Genomic DNA, 21,115 nt, shown 5'->3' with positions numbered 1-21,115 from the left:
GGTACGGTCATGATATTAATTTTTTTAAACAGTTCCCTAAGAGATTCACGACCACGTAAGTTGTACATAGCTCTGACAGCTCGCTTTTGCAAGATAAATATGCATTCAATGTCAGCAGTTCGTCCCCACAGCAGAATGCCGTACGACATGATGGCGTGGAAGTAACTAAAATATACCAGTCTAGCTGTTGCTACGTCCGTTAGCTGCCTTATCTTTCTAATAGCATAGGCGGCCGAGCTAAGACGACCCGCAAGAGATGTTATGTGGGGTCCCCATTGTAGTTTTTTGTCAAGAGTGATTCCTAGGAAAACTGTCTGATTTATAAATTCTAGTTTTTCACTATTAAGTATAATGTCACATTCACTACTTTTTACATTTGGCAATGAAAATCGAATGCATTTTGTTTTTTTTTCATTAAGAGCCAAGTTATTTACGTTGAACCAATTTTGAACCTGGAGAATGGAATTGTTTACGTCGTCAAGGGTACGTCTACGTCTATCAATATTAAAAATAAGAGAAGTGTCATCGGCAAACAACACCATTTTAGGTTGATTATCAAATAAGTAGGGCAAATTATTAATGTAAACTAAAAAGAGGAACGGGCCTAATATAGAACCTTGTGGTACGCACATTGCCATCACTGAACCTCATGAATTTACGCCGTTGACTTGAACTTTAAATTGCCGACCATTTAGATATGATTTTAACAGCTGGAGAGAAGTATCTTTTATTCCGTAATGCTCTAGCTTTCGTAAAAGCGTTTCGTGATTTACACAGTCAAACGCTTTTGAGAGATCGCAGAAGATTCTAATAGAGTCTTCAGCTTCCTCCCAAGCCCTAAAAATGTGCTTGATCAAAGTTACACCAGCATCGGTTGTACAGCGACCTTTAGTGAAACCGTATTGTTCTTTGTGAAAGATGGAGTTTTTATTGAAATGGCGCAACATTTGTTCAAGCAACAACTTTTCAAATACCTTGCTGAGAACCGGTAAGACAGAAACGGGTCTATAGTTATTCGATTCCTTACTATTTCCCGGTTTAAATAAAGGTACTACTTTGCTGTATTTCATTAAGTCAGGAAACACGCCTTGGTCTACGCTAACATTAAATATGTAAGTTAAATAAGGTGCAATTGTTTCAATAATTGACCTACATACCTTGACAGACATCCCCCAAAGATCTTCTGTTGATTTTATTTTAAGATCTTTAAAGGCTTTAATAATAGCCTCGGGGCTGGCATGTTGAAATTTAAATACTAAAGAGCATGGTTTAACATGTTTTTTGAGTAAATCGATAGACACGGCGGTGGAAGAATTTAGTGCTTTTGTCGTCTCGAAAGGTATTTTAGTGAAGAATGCTTCAAACTCTGGAGCTACTTCAAGGGCACCGCTGATGGGACCTTTATCAGTTTCTAGGCTTAAATCAGTTTTTCGAACTTTTCATCTACTTGTTTCGTTGTTAATTACTGTCCAAGTAGTTTTTATTTTATCATCAGCATATTTTATTTTATTTCTAATATGAATGGATTTTGCCTGTTTACAAACGATTTTAAATATTTTTGAATATTTTGAGACGTGGTCACGGAAACTTGGATCGGCGTTATAAGGCTTTAAACCATAAAGTTCAAACAGCTTTTCTCTACTTTTACGAATACCCGGAGTTGCCCAGTCACTAAATAAGAACTTAGATTTAATAATTTTAGTTTTAACTGGAAAAGCTAAGTTGAATTGGTCGTTTAATACAGAGAAAAAATCGGCATAAATATCACTTGGATTTTTAAGATTAAAGCTATGTACATACAGTTTATCAGCTAGAGTCTGATTTAGTTTATCGATTTTTTTTTAAGTATATTTTCTAAGTTTTATTTTTGTTTTCTCTGGTGGAGAGTAAGTGCGGAAAGTGATCACGTGTCCACTGTGATCAGATGGCAAGTAATTCACTATGGCCTTATTCAGGTACTCACAGCTGCAAAAAATATTGTCCATACAAGTAGCAGTAGTTGGTGTTACCCTAGTAGGTTCTTCAAAAACGTTATGCAATTTAAATGATTTAAAAAGATTTAAAAAATTCCAACTTATAATATTATTTTCTAAAATATTAATATTGAAATCACCACATATAATGACTGACTTACCACTGCTACTGACTTTTTTCAAGACATCTTCCATGACAGAATCAAATAAACAAAGATTCTGATGTCGCGGTGGTCTGTAGACACACACTATCACATGCTTATCTAGCTCAACACAGGACAATTCAATATTATGTTCCACTGACATATCAACTATATCTTTTCTTACTTAATATTTAATATGATTTTTGACTAATATTAAGGAGCCACCATGTATCATGGATTTCCGACTAAAATAACTTGCTACACAATAATTCTCAAAATTAATACTCTACTTGATAATCTTTCAGCCAATGTTCTGTAATACAAATTACATCAAACTTGGTTTGTTCTAAAACTAATTCTATTTCAAGAAGTTTAGTAGAGCAACTCTGAATATTTTGATTGAAAAGTTTTAAAATATGTTGCTCACTCTTATGTTTTTTACAATTAACTAAGTCGCCAGAAGATAACTTGCTTCTATCTTTATAATTATCAAATACTGGAATATCTTCTGTTGTCTAACAATTAGTTTAAATTATTTATATCAGGAGTATTCTCCACAAATGATAAAACTTGCATAGAAGAATCTATGTTACCGGTGTGTTCAATATGATTAGAATGTTCTAACATATTGGTGGTGGTGGCAGAGGTGGTAGATAGTATTCAATTAATCAAGTAATTTTTATCATTGTTTTTACATAGATTTTTAAGGTACTTATTTTTAATTTGATACTCATATGTGCGCGCCATTCTGTTTTTTTCATTTAGTAATTTCCTCGATGAAGTGGGATGAAATTATTATTTTTATTGTTCTGAGGTCGATTTTAAACCTCATTACATTTTCAAATTGAGTTTTTGCATAAATAAATTTTAATTACATCTTTTTAATTTGCCATGTATGACGTGCGTGCTATTTTCTTTTTTTGAGTTTAGAAATTTCCTCGATGAGGTGGGATGAAAATTTACGTGTTGCACTCGAGTGCAAAGATTTATCACCTTGTGCTCTTTTGATTCCCTCGCAATCGCCCACGCAGGATTCTAATTATTGAAACACTCGCTACCCTCGTGTTTCAATTTTAGAATCCTTCGCTTGCTCGGTCATCAAAATTGAGCCCGCAGTTAAAAAGCAACTTTGCACTCTTGTATAACAAATAACTAAACATGTTTCATAATTTTATTTATGTGTTCTGTTACATGTATTTTTAAAAAACTAATGTACTTATTTACAGTTGCTTTTGGTGGACCAATGTTGGTATTTTTGCGAATAATCGGAATAAATTACCTAAATTATTGCTTTAAGATGGTTTCAGATATTAAAATTGACATAAAAATAAAACAGAACAATGTATGTCGGGTAAATCAGAACCTACAGATTTAGGCCTCCCCCACATTAGGCGTGCGCGATCCTCGGGCGTGTGAGTAGCGCGGGCGCCGCGCGTGCGTCGCGAGCGCGCTGCGTGAGCGTCGCGTTTTGCTGCCCTGCGGCATTTGCAGCGCGCTCGCGGCGCGCACGCGCCGCTCTCCTTAACGTTTAACTGCTAAGGCGTTTAGCGGGCGGCGGGGATAGCGGGCGAAGGGGTAAGGCCTCTGCCTCGAATTTTGCGGGCAGCGGGGCGGCAGCGGCGGCGGCGCGGGAGCGGCAGGATCTTACGCGTATATTCATATGGACCGGCCCTCGAATACAGCGGCGCGGGAGCGGCGCGGCGGCGGGCAACGAGCGGTGCGCTCCAGTCAAGCGGTGACCGCCCGCGTTGGGCATCTGCATTGTAGGCATAGTGTTATACATTTTTTTTGTGACGTATCAAAATGTGTTCGGACGTGCAAGAGCTAATTATTTCGGCCATCTTTGAGAGGACACTCATATGGAACAGCAAACACAACAGAACACAACACTACACTGCTATAGTGCCGCGCGATCTGCCCGCTAGTTTCGAGAACGGGTATCCGATGCCCGCCCCGCTCCCGCGCCGCCGCCGCTGCCGCCCCGCTGCCCGCAAAATTCGAGGCAGAGGCCTAAGAACGCAACTCGAGCGCCGCGTGCTCGCCGCGAGCGCGTCTCTTGCACTCTTCACACATGCCGCAGGGCAGCAAAACGAGACGTTCACGCAGCGCGCTCGCGACGTCCGCGCTACTCACACGCCCGAGGATCACGCACGCCTAATGTGGGGTCAGCCTTATGAATTAATACATTTAGAAATAGAACTAACTGGCTCTCGCCCGCGTGGTGTGTTGATGAATAGAAGTCTATGTGATAATCCAGGGTATCACCTATCTACATACCAAATTTCAACTAAATCATCCAGCCGTTTTTGCGTGACAGAATAAGAAACATACCTCCGTACATTCTCTTAAACTTTCTTCATAATATTAGTAGGAAAGTAGGAATATTATATTCAAGGAACCTATCAATATTTTTATTATCGCACCGCTACCGTTTTCGTATCTTTATTATCATATATAATTATCAAAATAATATAGGTATTCTCCTTGGTATTATATTCCATTTAGCGGCCATGCTTGATATGTCTGTGGTGACTGGTGGTGACCACGAAAGTGTTTATGACTGCGCGGGAACCGCAGAATTTTCTCCCACTAGCTATCGCAAAGATGGCGCATAAAATGGCGGCAAATGCAAACTGTAAAGGTGAGTATAGACTACAACATTTACTTGTAACAGAACAACGAGCCGCTCTATGAGATGTTCTAGTGTACGTCGCCTGTTTGTTACAAACCAAAGAGCATATTGGTGAAACATTTCGTCGAGCGTATTGGTGTAACATTTCGTCGAGCCAAGTGCGGGCGATGCGCTCAGGTCAGGCTCGTAGGTCCGACATTTCATAAAGAATGAACGCAAGGTACAACGAAATGTTGGTAAATGCACACTCACTATGCATTTACCCGTACCATAACGCCGAGCATTCGCACGAATGTTACATTACATGGAAATGCTCCAGAAAAATTGTAGTCTATACTCACCTTAAAAAAAAATGTGACATGTGTATAATGTGATACTTATACATTTTTATTTAGATCCTTATATATGTATTAATAGGTGAAACCACAAAGGTGCTCAGGAACTAGTATAGGAAATGATGTCGATTCCAGCAGTTGGTCCTCGTATAATTAAAATATGCACTTACCAGAAATTCTATGAACACAATATAGTGATAGTTTTCAATCATAGTAAATTAAAATTGATTGTTTTTAATATTCTGTGGTAAATTGCCAAACAGGAAATAAATATAGAATAGGTAACTATATTTCATGATGGGAATCTGTAGTACTATAGTATTTATTTGGGTCTATTGTAAGCTTTTAGGGTGCGTCCACATCTGGCGAATGCGCCGCGAATGCGCAGCACGCGAGCCGATCGCGAGCTGTCCGCGAGCTGCGCGCGTGCATTTTTGTTCGTGCGCCGCTTCTGCGCCGCCCGCGCGCAGCTCGCGCGCGACCTAAGCGCCGCACGCGAGCGGCGCGCAGGCGGCGCGCGTCGTCTGCCATCTTCGATAGTACTGAGCCAATATACGGAACTGTAAGGGCGAGAACTGATTGCGCGCAGATCGCGCGCCGCTCGCGCGCTCTATACGAGCCTTGCGTGAGTTGCGCTAAAGAGGCGCACCGAACTATTGCAGTGACTGCACGCGCGCAGCTCGCGGACAGCTCGCGATCGGCTCGCGTGCTGCGCATTCGCGGCGCATTCGCCAGATGTGGACGCACCCTTATACATAAAAATCGAAAGGTCAAAAAACTAGTCTGTGTGTTTTCTAACAATACCTAATAAGCTCAGGTAATTTAAAAATAGAAATTTCTGAGCAGGACCCATAATAATTACCTAGTTGATAGTAAGTAATGTGTTTTTTTTTTGCTTTTTAATGCCTATGACCAACATTTGTAAGTTTGAGTCTTTGACTATTGTGAATATTATTAATTCTGAAAGTAGTTACATTTTTGTAAAAGAAAAAAAAAGTTATATTTTAGTAATAATTTATTGTATTTACATAACACCATTTCAGTATCACCTGAGCAATGTTTCAGGGTTGGCAAGCGTTGACAATTTAATTTAACTTAATACAAGAACTTGAATAAAACCAGGTGTGCATAATGACTCTTAAATTGAAATATGTATAGATAAATAACACTATTTTATATGGTTTTAAACAAATAGCAAGGTTTTCATCTTAATTGAATAAACATGTACACAGTAGGATCCAATATTGTGCTTACCCGGTTTTAGACATGTTAGCTTAACTATGACCTTATCTTAATTTATTTAGTAGTGGTGATGATCATCATGGTGACCGTGACCATGACCTTGATCATAACCGTGTCCTTGGTTGTGTCCGTGGCCGCCTTGTCCGTGATGACCTCCTTGGTTGAAGCCCTGGTCGAATCCTCCGTTTCCTCCGTGACCGAACCCTTGATCGAATCCTTGGTTGCCGTGGCCATGTCCCTGATCATATCCGTGACCTCCGTGACCATGACCTTGGTCGAATCCGTGGCTACCGTGACCTTGGTCGAATCCGTGGCTGCCGTGACCTTGGTCAAATCCGTGGCTACCGTGCCCTTGGTCAAATCCGTGGCTGCCATGTCCCTGATCGTAATTCTGACCGCCGTGGCCATAGCCGCTGTTGTGGCCGCTGCTGTGGCCTCCTCCACCGTAGCCAGGCTCAGGCAAGCCATGGGCCAAGGCAAGGAGGGCGCTTGCCACCAGAGTTACTAATACAAACTGAAAATAAGATACATAATATTATTCTATTAGCTAAGGTAAGGTACATATGAAGAAGAGGAATATAAAAAATCGGATGATTTAAAATTATCGTATTTTGTATTTTTCTATTAAAATAAACATAGCAGAACTTACGGTCTTCATTTTCTTCGGTTTTGAATCGAATAGTATCAATATCGGTCCTTCGCGATTATTTATAGGAGTCAAGATGAAGGTCAACATTCAAGTTTTCCCATTAAATTCGAAATTGTTGCGGTTATTATACAAATGAAGTGTACGGTTCTTCCTAGAGATTAAAATTATAAAAACCACGATTGGCATGGCTTAGCGGGGTTTTTTTTTAAATTTTATTATTCAGGTTTATAAAATGTTTATGAAAAATATGTCAATTTCTGATATGCCTTGTTTTAATTTAATAGGCTTTTTACATGTGTTTTCAAGTATTAAAATTCAGGCGTGTAAGCTAAGCATCCCATTAAGAAGTGGATTTTATGTCATATTATAGATAGTTCAACTCAGATTTGCGCGCGGCCCTATGTGTGCGTCGGCTTGTAAATATACAACTTTCGTTCGTGTGACAGTGACGTCGTCTGAGCATGACGTGTTCTCATCGCTTTTTGTTATGGGTACAATCGTTTACGAAAATGTCTAGTTCTTCACGGAGAAAATGTTTTAAGGAGTCAGGTAACATTTCAAAAAATGAAACAACATTCAAAGCTTTTTATTATTACATTTTACAGTTTATCATTATTTTCTCATACGGCTTTTCAAATTGACATTGACAGTATCTAACTAAGAAATAAATGAAGTGAAATATCTAAGATGAATTAAATACTCCTTACATATTTTCTAGCTCGGGGTACGCGGACAATAAATAAATGTGTGGACTAAGAATGTAAAAGACCTATAATTTAGTATAATAATGGAAACAAAATGTGTGGGGAATTTTAAAAAATTATATTGCTTCGCATAATGTCGACCAAAATAAGACGGAAATAATGAAACTCATAAATGAACGTTGAAGTCAAATTGATGAAGGGATGTTGGGTAATACTTGTCGACATGTACAAAAGAAAAAAGAAGAATACTATAGACATTTTGACATGGAGTCAGAATTTATAATTAACATTGGTGAAAGTAGCGAATCCGAAAATTTATCATTTGATTTTTCAAGTAGCGATACAGAATCATTATAAATAAATAAACTAAATGACGTAATAACTGTACTTTAAACAGCCGTATACAACCCCTAAATAACTGTATTTGTACCCGACTGTACCTCTTGTCACGCACACAAAGTCACTGTATATGTACAAGGGTTACCCACACATAGGGCCGCGCGCACGACTGAGTTGAACTTACTATACATTTATACATTTATTTATACATATTATCTTATTAGAAGAATTTAAAAAATACTGCGAGCCTGAAAGTACCTACCTACCTTTGTAGCGATAATATTTTTACGTAGGCAGCCCTCATCTCATCCTCCGAGCCTTTTCCCAACTATTTTGGGGTCGGCTTCCAGTCTAGCCGGATTCAGCTGAGTACCAGTGCTTTACAAGAAGCGACTGCCTATCTGACCTCCTCAACCCAGTTACCCGGGCAACCCGATACCCCTTGGTTAGACTGGTGTCAGACTTACTGGCTTCTGACTACTCGTAACGACTGCCAAGGATGTTCAATGACAGCCGGGACCTACAGTTTAACGTGCCATCCGAAACACAGTCATTGGTGTCTAATATATAGTTAGAAAGTACATACAAACTTACGGCCACTTTCTTCATCAAAAGTTAAAGTTAAAGTAATGTCTAAAGTAAAAGTAACGGTCAAATTCGTTTTTTCAAGGCTAAAGTGACAGCAAAACTAATAGAAAAATTGAATTTGACCGTTACTTTCACTTTAGACATTACTTTGACTTTTACTTTGGCTTTAACTTTTGATGAAGAAACTGGCTGTTAGAAAAGTTGCATTGGTACTTGCCTGATCTGGAATCGAACCCGAGCCCTCATACTCGAGAGGTTGGTTCTTTGCCCACTAGGCCACCACACACGTAGGCAGCCCTAAGAGTACGTAATAGCATAATGACAGTATTTAAATAGGTATACCATGGATTGGACGGCAGTACCGTCTTCGTACTAGTAATATTTTGGTCTTCACTGCAAGTTACCACTGGTTTTTTATCCTATATAATTGCGTGGTAAATTATTCCTTTATGATAAATAAGCAAGATGGGTGTGGCATTCTAACGGTATAGTACGTCACAATTGAAGTTTTTGAGTGAGTGACGTCCGAATATGAAACCTAATCACATGTGTGATTTCTTAGTATGGATCGGGGTTAATGCTATGCACATCGGTTGTCATGGAAATAAATAATATCAAGAATTCCGGGAGGCTCAATTCTAATGGCCTTACTACAAAAACTTTAACCCCTGTTTTACACTTGTCTAAAAAAAATTTGGCTGCAAAATGAACCATATGTCAACGTCATAATTTGTCATTTTTTTAGACAAGTCTAAAACTGACGCTTAAAAGTTTTTGTGGTAAGACGGTAAATGTTCAAGTTTTCAATTTACATATGGATTAAAAAAACATACAGACTAACTGTGATATGTATGCATGCCTATATTGATGAAAATAATATAATGTTTTTCGAATAGAATTTCTACTTCTTAAAACAACTTAAAATAAATATGTAGATGAGTACAGTAAACTCGGTCACAATATATTCAAGAGCACAACACTTATTCATGCAAGGGCGAGTCCTTCCAAAATTACCCGTGACACCAATGGTATCTTCTGGGGGTGCCTTCAGGAATTTATTTACGATGGGCTTCAGACTCTCCATAACCATGGTCCCATTCATCCTCATAGCTATGGCCCCTACGGCCGTGTCCTTGATGGGATTTATGTCCAAAACTGTTGTGGCGTTTGTCGGCGGTGTTGATGTTAGCTGAAGAGGCTCCATGCACACACTGACGCCATCAGAGTGCCAAAATGGCGCAGGATACCTACCAGGGCGAGATGGTGTACTATTTTTTATTAACCTCAAATGAAAAAAAATATTTTCTTCTATTTCATTTTTTTCTATTTTAAATTAAAAGGGTTTTTGATAAAAGTCACCATTTTTGTATGTTCTGTTTTTGTTTTGTACTCAGTTTTTTTCTGCTATTTTCAAACTTTTGCTACAAGTGCAACAGCTTTAAATAGATTTTCGAAAGTAAGTAGGTGTTATGGTATTATTTCTTCCAAACCTAAAAACAGAGAAATACATGAGCTATGTACTACTGGTAGTACATACTAGTAGTTCATGCCCAATATACATTGCTACAACAACAGCTAATCTTCAAGAGTTTTTTTTTAAGAGTACTGGTATTAGGCGCGTTAGGACTTTTTATTCTGGTATGCGTTATACACGATTTGACAATGTTCCGATTCGTTATCCGTAAAAAACTTAAAAAATAAAACAATCAAATCCAATCAATTGCTTTTATTACAAAAAAAATAAACATTCCGAAATCAGTAAACATTACTTCGAAAAACATTGCATTGGTCCTTAACGTCCGTGTCCGTGATGTCCATGTCCGTGGTGGTGATCATGTCCGTAGTGTCCGTGGCCGCCACCGCCTCCATGACGGTTGTATCCTCGGGACTCTGCTCCTTCGAATAACTCCGCAGGAACAGGCCCTGCTCCATTGATAGATATCTCTGCGTCCGGCTGCGGAACTGCGCTCACCAGAGCGAAGATGGCGCAGATTACCAGGGCGAAGAAAGTGAACTGGAAATGAGAGAAAAATGCTTGAAGGCCATCGTTATTTTGTTTTTATTTGAGTGGGTAAGATGGGAGATTATCGTAACAGAATCAACCGTCCTCAGGCACGGTGGAGTGATGACTTGCGCAAGACGGCTGGCAGGAGCTGGATGCGAGAAGCCGAAAATCGATCTCAGTGGCGTGCACTTGGAGAGGCCTATGTCCAGCAGTGGACTGCGATAGGCTGATAATGATGATGATGAATCATAATTACAATGTTTTTTTTCTTATATAACTTATACTATTACCTGCCCTGGCAGCTAATATATAAGAAATAATATATATAGGTACAGGTATATTTATAAGAAAGGGGTCAGTGGATTCTACAACGGTTATTCCCTTTTTTTATTTGGCAACGGTTAGTATTGAGGAAATAAGACCTATGCAAAATGCTGGCCCGCTCATATGCTGACACTTTATAAGAAGAAGGCAGGTGCTTTTCTTTCAATTACGATGGTCATGCCTCTGAACCAATTCAGTGCCGTTTGTAGAGAATCAATTAAAGGTAGTCAAATAAAGGTAATCAAAGGTAGAAAATCAATTTTGATTCACAAAAAATCGTGAGGAATGAAATCGGAGTATAGGTGGCTTGCAAAAGAAGAAGAATATTTTTGAAATTTAAAGTGGACAATTTCTGACACCGACAGTCGCACTCATATTGTTCACAATGCTGTTTATAATGCAAAGGAAAATTATTTTCCCAAAGAGTAGAAGATATTACCTACTTCTTATAGACAGGATCATAATTTTGAGCCTTGTTTATGTCAGAGATGAGAATTAGTTAACTGATGTTATGTGCAGAAGATCGGAGGCTCATCTCCCATGTCTAAAGAACAGTTGAACCAAGGAGTAGACCAAGATTTTTGCAAAATCTTTGCTATGTTACTGCTATATAAATGTCACTAGACAATTAGCGGTTCTGAGACAACTTCAAATATAACTGGGATTAAGTAAACTGAGTACTTACTGTGTTCATTGTAGACGTACTTGCACTATGCCAGTGGCAATAGACGGGACCCTTATATACTCACATGAGGTCGATGAGGGCATCTCATACTGCGTTTTATGTACATTGTTTTAACAATTACTTCTAGCTTATAGGTACAATTTGTACGTTTAACGCTTTACCGGGAAAATCGTAACAAATATGTATGTGCACTTAAGTGTGTAGTTTATGGCATCTCTGTGTCATTTAAACAAATATTTGCAGATGCATCTTGTGTACCTAGAGTAATTGGAACCCTTGCAAGTCTGTGCATTTGTAGACTTCCCAATAAATAAGATTCTCTTTCTACACCCATTAATACCGCTTTTGCAAGTCAGATTGTAGAACAATCTGTTATCTGCCTTTTAGATGATCGTAATCAGTTTTGTAGAAAATTGATCTATTAGTATCTGGATTTCAAGTCAGATCGTGCATATGGTATATTGGATCTTCTGTAGCTGTTTTACAATGCCTATGCGGAGTATACAAGCCTGTGTTGTGTTATTCTTCTTATGCCATATTGTGCAAGCCATTATTTAAAATACATAATTTAGCATTAAGTATTCTTTGTTCATTGTCGGGTCGAATTACGAAACCGACCTAATTCCTATATGTATTAGTTATGTTATGACAGTGCATTAAAGGCATTTAGCTCGTACTGACGTATATTATTGACAAACACACTTCCCGTAGCTATTCTCCCTGACATTCTGACATCTTCTTGTGTGGGTTACGTGAGGCTCGCACAGTTTGGTCCTTCGCGCGGTCCTGGACCTTCCGTCGCGTAGTTCGATTGGGTTAGGGTCAGGTTACCAGTGACAGTGAACTATAGTACATTGCTCATTTTTGCATAGCGGAACGCCACGCGGCAAATGAGTGTATACTTGACATTCTAATAAAGTGACATTAATGCAATAATTTAATACAAGAAAAGTGACATTTTCTGGACATTTTGGCAGAACAGCTAGTTACAGTGACAAACATTTGACAAATTCGTGACATACATATATATACGGTACAACGAGCATCTCTCCACGTGACTAGTACGTGATACCTGACAGGGAGAAAAGTTTCCACTAGTTTCTACAGTTTTTGACATTGCACCGTGACAGAGCAGAGCCTGGCGTGTTCGTCCGAGACCAGAGGTGACGACAGCTGCACTCAAGTAAGACTGTTTCATTATTTTTCCTCATAGGCAACATGGAAGCCATTTTCAACAACCAACAGTCGATCATCAAGAGCCTTGAACGTGAGAATACAAATTTTAAGAAAGATCCGTCTGGCAGGAAGACTTCAGAGTACATTGTCAAGAAGTTAGAGAGATTGGATAAACTCTGGGAAGATTTCCAGTTCAACCATAACCAACTGCTGACATTTAAAGACGAATCACATGAATATTTTGTGAGAGATATATATGATGAAACATTAAAATATTATGAAGCCACTAGACGCATGATTGCGTCATTCAAGATGCCTAGACCGTATGAAGCCAAGGAAATTGGAGAAGAAGCAGCAGAAGGTAAATTGAATACTTTAATAAGCCAACAGAGGACGAATTTTAAAGCATTTAGTAGGCAGCTTCAATATTGTAATGTAGATGGAATAGAGGAAAAATGGGAGTTAGAAGACGAACTTCGTAGCATACAAACACGTTGGGAATGTATTGACAAACTGCACTGGCAAATAGATAACTTGTTGGACGAGCCAGACTTGGCATATGAAGATGAGTACAATGAGCATGAAATTAAATACAGAGAGATCAAGAGGATATTGAATCGAAAATTGGCATCTACAGCGCACCTTAAGGACTCGACACCAAAAATGCAAATTCCGATATTTTCCGGGAATTACACTGATTGGCCGACATTCATAGACCTTTATAAGGAAACAATTCATCAAAACCCTACATTGTCTAAGTCCCAAAAGATGCAGCATTTGAAGAGTAAGCTGAAAGGTGAAGCAGAGAGGCTCATTCAACATCTCCATATCTCAGCGGATAACTACGATACCGCATGGGATATTCTATGCCAACGATACAACAATAAACAACTGTTGTTCACCAAACAAATAGAAGTTTTCCTCAATCAGCCAAATGTCCAGAAACAAACAGCCTACGAAATAAAGAAATTGCATGACGTAAGTAAGGAATGTTTACATGCCATACAAAATTTAGGAGTGGAAACGTCGACATGGGGTCCACTTTTAGTGCATTTACTGTCCAAGAAGCTTGATACCGACACCTATCAAGACTACCAAGAGCAGAGGAAAAGCCCGCGTGAGTTGGCAAAAATAGAAGATTTCCTCTCATTTTTAGAAGTTAAATTCACAGCGTTAGAACCAATTCGCAAGAGAGAAGACTTGACATTACAAAAATTTCGAAAACCATTGACACAATATGACAAAACGGACAGAAAAGATCGAAATGCATCTCAAAAGCTTGGTTTTTCCAGGGCATATTACACCAATTTCAAACGTGACAAGTGTCCAGTGTGCAATTTTGATCACGCGCTACATCAGTGCAGACAATTTGCAAGTATGTCGCCGGAAATGAAATTAAAATCGATTGCAAAACATGACATTTGCCAGAATTGTTTGTATCGACATGAAAAAGGTATTTGCAATTCGACCAAACGCTGCAAAATGTGCAATAAAGCACATAATTCTTTATTACATGACGCACTTAGTGACCATGAGTTGATGCCATCGACCTCCAGTTCATTTTTGCGCAACGTAAACAAAAATGCAAACCATGTTGACAGCGATAGTGATGAAATATTATTGACAACCGTTAAAATTCAGGTAAAAGCAGCAGATGGCACCTACATGACATTCCGTGCTCTTCTGGATCAGGGGTCACAGATAACCCTTATTACAGAAAATGCCGCACAATTACTAGGTCTTCGTCGCCAACACATTAATGCAGCAGTGTGTGGTGTAGGCGTCGCCCCTACGAAGGGAAAGGGCAAAATGACACTTTGTTGCAAGTCTATTTACGAGGACTTTGAGTTTGTAACTGAAGCAATTATCATGACAAAAGTTATTAATAACTTACCAAATGCATCATTTGCAAAGAAAACTTATCCTCATTTACAAAATATAAAATTAGCTGATCCCGAGTATCATATTTCGAGTCCCATTGACATTTTACTTGACGTGAAAGTTTACTCCGAGATAATTATGAATGGACTATTGCGAGGGTCAGCACAACAGCCGATCGCTCAGCAAACCAGAATTGGTTGGATTTTGTCGGGAAACATTAATTGTTCAAGTTTTAACTGTCATGTAGTGTTAAATAAAGAAGACGACATATCGAGGTTCTGGGAAATGGAAGAGGTCGTTGAAAAAAATGCATTGACAGAAAGAGAGCAGTGGTGTGAAGACTTTTATTCATCGACTACCCAGAGATTGCCCAACGGGAAATATGTCGTGCGCTACCCGATGAGAGAGAACTTTGAAACGCATTTAGGTCCATCGAAACCAAAAGCCATTGCACAGCTGAAGCACTTGGAAACTAGATTAGCCAAGAATGACAAATTGCATGAAGACTATCGCAAATTCATTGACGAGTATATAGCACTCGGGCACATGAAGAAATGCTTGGAGGAAAAGAACCCGCAATGTTTCTTGCCCCACCATGACATTCATAAAGAAGATTCCACTACAACAAAATTACGTGTAGTATTCAATGCGTCAGCCAAAACGAAGTCAGGTTATAGCCTCAATGACTTGATGGAGTGTGGCCCAAAGTTGCATAATGACATCCAAGGACTACTGATCAATTGGCGAACATTTAGATATGTCTATGTAGCAGATTGCGAGAAGATGTATAGAATGATATTGGTCCATGACGCTGACCAGCATCTGCAGAAAATCGTATGGAGGAATAAGAAGAGTATAGAGGAATATCAGTTATGCACGTTAACATATGGCACAAAAGCAGCACCTTTTTTAGCCTTAAGAACCTTAAAACAAATTGCGGAAGACGAGAAAAATAGGTATCCGTTAGCAGCGAACATCGTATTAAAAAATGCATACGTCGACGATTTGCTGGCAGGAAATAATAATGCTGACATTGCAAAACGAACGCAAACTGAACTAATTGACATGTTAAAAGGTGCAGGCATCAATTTGCGTAAATGGTCCAGCAACACACCTGAACTTCTAAATCACTTAAATCCAGATCAACTAGGCCTGACAAGCATCGATTTTAAATGTGCACAATCGACAAAAACTCTTGGACTTAAGTGGGAACCAACGTCGGACTCCTTTACATTTGAGAATAAAATAAATTATAAGACAGCTGACAAATACACAAAACGCATGATGCTATCGGATATGTCTAAGTTATTTGATCCATTAGGTTGGTTAGCACCTATTACAATAAAAACAAAAATCTTATTTCAAAAGCTGTGGTATACAGGGACTACATGGGATGATCCAATTCCTGAGGACATCAAACAAGAATGGATCAAGATCCGGGACGATTTAAGGAATATAGAGCAATTTGACATACCTAGATGGATAGGAAATACTGAAAAACCTATTCAGTTGCACGGATTCTCTGACGCTTCGGAGAAGGCTATGGCATGTGCGGTTTACACTAAAACAAACGATGAGAATGGTCAAATTTTAATGACATTATTGGCTGCAAAAACAAAACTCGCGCCCGCCAAAAAGCCTGCTACTCTACCGCGTTTAGAACTTTGCGCTGCCGTTCTACTGACAAAACTAATAAATAAGATAAAAACATCATTGCCAGAAAACGTGATAGCAGAGACTTTCGGATGGACAGATTCCATGGTGGTACTGGGGTGGCTTCAAGGCGACCAGTCAAGGTGGAAAACTTTTGTTGCGAATCGGGTACGTGAAATTGTTGACATAATACCTGCGTCACGATGGAGGCACGTGAAGTCGGAGGAAAATGCAGCAGATTGCGCTACCAGGGGCTTAAATCCCTCGCAACTATTGGACAACAAGTTGTGGTGGAATGGACCTTCGTGGCTCAAGAATGATATCAATGCAGAACTACCAATAATTGAACCTCCCAATTTAGAGATCAAAAACGCCAGATCATCATGTGTAACACAAATAATTACACCGTCTATTATAATTGAAATATTAAATAAACACAGTAACGTGACACGAGTCGTGAGGATTATTTGCTGGATATCACGTTTCATACAGCGCGCGCGACGAAATAACTTTGCATTAACTAATTACTTAACTGCAAATGAAATGAAATCAGCTTTACAAAGAATAATTAAAGCAGTCCAAGCACAACACTTTAGCGAGACTATAAATAATATTATGAAGAATAAACCTGTTTCATCCAAAAGTTCGCTGTTGACATTAAATCCGTTTTTAGATAAAGATGGGATTTTGAGAGTCGGTGGGAGATTGAAACATTCTAACTTGACATATGACGGAAAACATCCCATTCTATTGCCAAAAGACTCTCATTTGACACGCCTCATCATTGACGAGGCTCACAAAGGAACTCTTCATGGGGGTGCCACTCTTACGCTAGCGTATACACGCTACCATTATTGGATTATATCTGGAAACAGAACTGTCAAGAAAAGAATTCGTCAATGTGTCCAATGCATGCGACATAATCCGCGAAGTCCACAGCAAATCATGGGTAACCTTCCAGAGCCCAGAGTGACACCATCACGTCCATTTACACACACCGGCGTGGATTTCACGGGATTTGTGGATATAAAAGCAAGTAAAGGCAGGGGCATAAAAACCTTAAAAGGCTACATAGCCGTATTTGTCTGCTTCTCTACAAAAGCTATACATTTAGAGTTAGTGACTGATGTGAGCAGTGCATCATTTTTAGCTGCTTTTAAACGAATGTGTGGACGCCGTGGAGTACCTAAACATGTTTATTCTGACAATGGTACCAATTTTGTTGGTGCAGCAAAAATTCTAAGCAAACAGTATAAGGAGGCTTTGGACAGCATTAACACCGATTTCTTAGATGACATTAGCAGTATGGGTGTCACTTGGCATTTCAATGCGCCGGCATGGCCAAGTGCCGGGGGTCTTTGGGAGGCCGCGGTAAAAAGTGTCAAACACCATCTTAAACGCGTTATCGGAGAACAAAAATTGACATTTGATGAGTTTTACACGTTGTTAACACAAATAGAAGCTTGCGTCAATTCAAGACCACTGTATGCTTTGACAGAGAATATGGAAGAAGAGGTTTTGACACCTGGTCATTTTCTGGTAGGGGGTCCATTGCTATCAACGCCTCTAGAAGATCCGGAAGAACCTCATCACCCACATACTCGTTGGCAGTTAGTGCAAAAAATGCATATATCATTTTGGAACAAATGGTCTAAAGAATACCTACACCGTTTGCAAACTCGCAGTAAATGGCATCACGGTAAACCAAACGTACAAGTGAATGACATTGTCTTGGTTAACGAAGAGAATATGCCACCGTCGAAATGGGCAATGGGGAAGATAACGGAAGTGCATCCAGGAAAAGATGGATGTGTTCGTGTAGTGACATTAAAAACCAAGAACGGATACTTAAAACGACCTATTATAAAACTAACACCCTTACCCGTGTGCCCAGAAGATAGCGACGTCAGTCGGAAACATGAAGAAGAGAAAAATGACAACACGCCTACTGAAAGATCCCATCGTAGCAATAGGAATAGAAAACAAACAAGTCGCTCGTATTTCGTAGCTATGTTAACCTTGCTCCTGACGCTGATAGTTCCTTCTATGCAACAAAGCTTTAATATCACTATGTTTACCAATACAAACACGCTTTATTTTGACAAAATCGCTGACATGAGAATCGTCCAAGATCAATGGAAGATGGTCGTTTACTACAATATGACAAAATATTGGCAGAACATGGCTGACATTCAAAATTATGTTAATCATTTTAAAGATTTAAGTAAGGACGAAGTGATATTTAAACCAATAATTTCACAGTTTGAACACGAATTAAATGAAATTAACTATTACAATGAATTATTGCAAGCTAAGAGTCCGCCACGGGTGAAAAGAGGACTAATAAATGGCATGGGAAATATCGCTAACTCTTTATTCGGTGTTCTAGATGACAAGTTTGCAGAAAAATACGAAAGCGATATAACTTCAATTAAAAATAATGAAGGGCATTTATTGAATATGATACGAAATCAAACATCGATTTTGGAGGCCGAAAATAACATCCTGAAACGCAATGAAGATATAATGAACAGTCACTTCCAGTACATTAACAAACACCTAAAGAACATGACAGCGGCTCTTAACGAAGTGCGTCAGGTAACAAATCACCAAATGCAAGCTTTTTCTACCTTAACAACGGCGGTGTCTGTCGATGTTATACTGTCTAACTTAAGAAGAGTTCAAGAAACGTTAGTTGACACTATTACAAACATCCACCAAGGGCGAATTGACATACACCTAATATCGCCGAATGAATTACAAAATCAGCTCAATCTCATCTCGGGACGACTACAGGGTGAACTGATAGTACCCGCTACTATTGGAAGAGAATTATATCAATTGATACAAATGCGTGCCAAAGTAACAAAAGCTTTTCTAATTACAGAAATTAGAATTCCACTACTTAGTCCGAATCAATTCGAACTTAGTAAAATTATATCTTTGCCAGTAATAATTAGTGACAAAACCATTTACAACATTCCCATAACTCCCTACATTGCAGTGAACATGAAAAAAGATGTGATTATACCAATGACGGAAAACGACATAAAAACATGTCAGAGATATCAGAATGAGAAGTTGATATGCTACGAAAGTATTCCCATGATTAATGTCCACTTTGACAAGTCAATATGTACAATGAGTTTATACAACAATAATAATGACACCTTTTGTCGGACGAAGCTCAGACAATGTACCGATAACTGGATTAAATTACAATCGCCCGGCGCGTGGCTATACTCATGTTGCCGGGAATGCAAAGTTCGCATTTTGTGTCCAGCTGGTCTTAATACAAAACAATTGCAGGGCAGTGGCTTGATGGATATAGGTCAAGGTTGCATGGTTAAAGGAGACACATTTACCATACAAGCGGAGCATGATTATAGCAATAGACTATTTCTGCAACCACATATTGAGATTCCTAAAGCACGATCCATGTCTCCGATGAATGATATCATCAATTCTTCTTTTGTACAGATTCCTCTAGAGTATCAGACGGAAAATCATAATGACATGTATAAATCTATAAAACAGCAACTAGAAGACTTGAAAAATCAAAACTTGCAACAAATTGATGCGATGAGTGATACTACGCATTACACAATTATCTATTCAACGTTGATCCTGGTGGTACTGGTTCTTATGGCTTATACCATATTCCGACTCGGGAAAAAATGGCTGACAAGACGGCATGTCAACAGGGCGCAGCAGCAGCAACAACAGCGAGCCCAAGGTTCCGACTTGAAACGCAGTCGGAGTCGTGATAGTGTTGTGAGTGATGCAGTGAGTGAAAGTGGTGTGAGTGCGCGACACACTACTATGTCAATATCTCGCGAAATCAGTGATTCAAGATTCAGTGTGGACAGGGCCACGTCCCCTGCATTAAACAGGACAATTAAGTTTGATGCCTTACCAAAACCGTAGTGGACTATTTACAATTTCATACAACTGTCTATTTAGAAACGTTATGATTTACTTATATAATCTCTTTTTACATGTTTTATTTTTATTGTATTTTTTCATATGCATAGTCTTTTGTTGTTGTTGGCAATATGTGCAAGCCATTATTTAAAATACATAATTTAGCATTAAGTATTCTTTGTTCATTGTCGGGTCGAATTACGAAACCGACCTAATTCCTATATGTATTAGTTATGTTATGACAGTGCATTAAAGGCATTTAGCTCGTACTGACGTATATTATTGACAAACACACTTCCCGTAGCTATTCTCCCTGACATTCTGACATCTTCTTGTGTGGGTTACGTGAGGCTCGCACACATATCTTATGCTAACTAACCCTTTTCGTTGTTAAAGGATTTACACCTATAACCTGTCCAGACTTGACCTGATAATTAGTGTCTTACAATAAGGTTTGCAGTAACAAAACACAATTCTGGGTGAACCCCCTCGCCTTCTGGGTGAAGCCTTGCCCTCGGGCAAGGGCGAATTTCACCCAGAATTGTGTTCACCCAGAAGGCGAGGGGGTTCACCCAGAATTGTGTTTTGTTACTGCAAACCTTATTGTAAGACACTGGGTTCAATTCTGGGTGAAGCCTTGCCCTCGGGCAAGGGCGAATTTCACCCAGAATTGTGTCCACCATTGTCTGCGAAATGTATTTAATTTATGATATTGAGTGCAATAAAAGTTAATGGGTAATAATATGCAGTGTTAGGTAATCGAGTTATGTAATACCTACCTACTTATGTTATTATCACATATCATGTAGATACAGTAATATCAAGGTAAAAAGAAACGTGACAAATAATAAATCAATCACTG

At 39.0% G+C, this 21,115-nt stretch overlaps 2 protein-coding genes across 2 annotated transcripts; both read right to left on the bottom strand.

Annotated features, from left to right (window-relative positions):
* Positions 1–6,080: 6,080 nt before the first annotated feature.
* Positions 6,081–7,130, bottom strand: LOC124638257 (cold and drought-regulated protein CORA-like). Its single transcript, XM_047175186.1, has 2 exons — positions 6,975–7,130; positions 6,081–6,839 (listed from the first exon to the last, which is right to left on the bottom strand). Exons 1-2 carry the CDS (start codon positions 7,059–7,061, stop codon positions 6,384–6,386), a joined length of 543 nt encoding a protein of 180 aa, XP_047031142.1. The 5' UTR covers positions 7,062–7,130; the 3' UTR covers positions 6,081–6,383.
* A 3,186-nt stretch (positions 7,131–10,316) lies between these two features.
* On the bottom strand, positions 10,317–11,708 carry LOC124638246 (transcriptional repressor protein YY1-like). The gene is made up of 2 exons (XM_047175145.1): positions 11,620–11,708; positions 10,317–10,619 (listed from the first exon to the last, which is right to left on the bottom strand). Exons 1-2 carry the CDS (start codon positions 11,626–11,628, stop codon positions 10,398–10,400), a joined length of 231 nt encoding a protein of 76 aa, XP_047031101.1. The 5' UTR covers positions 11,629–11,708; the 3' UTR covers positions 10,317–10,397.
* Positions 11,709–21,115: the final 9,407 nt, after the last annotated feature.

This window comes from Helicoverpa zea, chromosome 17 (assembly GCF_022581195.2).
Source record: "Helicoverpa zea isolate HzStark_Cry1AcR chromosome 17, ilHelZeax1.1, whole genome shotgun sequence".
NCBI lineage: Eukaryota > Metazoa > Arthropoda > Insecta > Lepidoptera > Noctuidae > Helicoverpa > Helicoverpa zea.
Note: the sequence above shows the minus strand (reverse complement) of the source record. Positions and strands in the feature narration are given on the sequence as shown.

What these genes read in the sequence shown, in the direction of transcription:
- LOC124638257 (XM_047175186.1), bottom strand. Translation starts at nt 7,061, where the DNA reads ATGTTGACCTTCATCTTGACTCCTATAAATAATCGCGAAGGACCGATA. An exon ending in AACCGAAGAAAATGAAGACC is followed by an intron (nt 6,840 to 6,974) that starts GTAAGTTCTGCT and finishes TCTTATTTTCAG; the next exon opens with TTTGTATTAGTAACTCTGGT.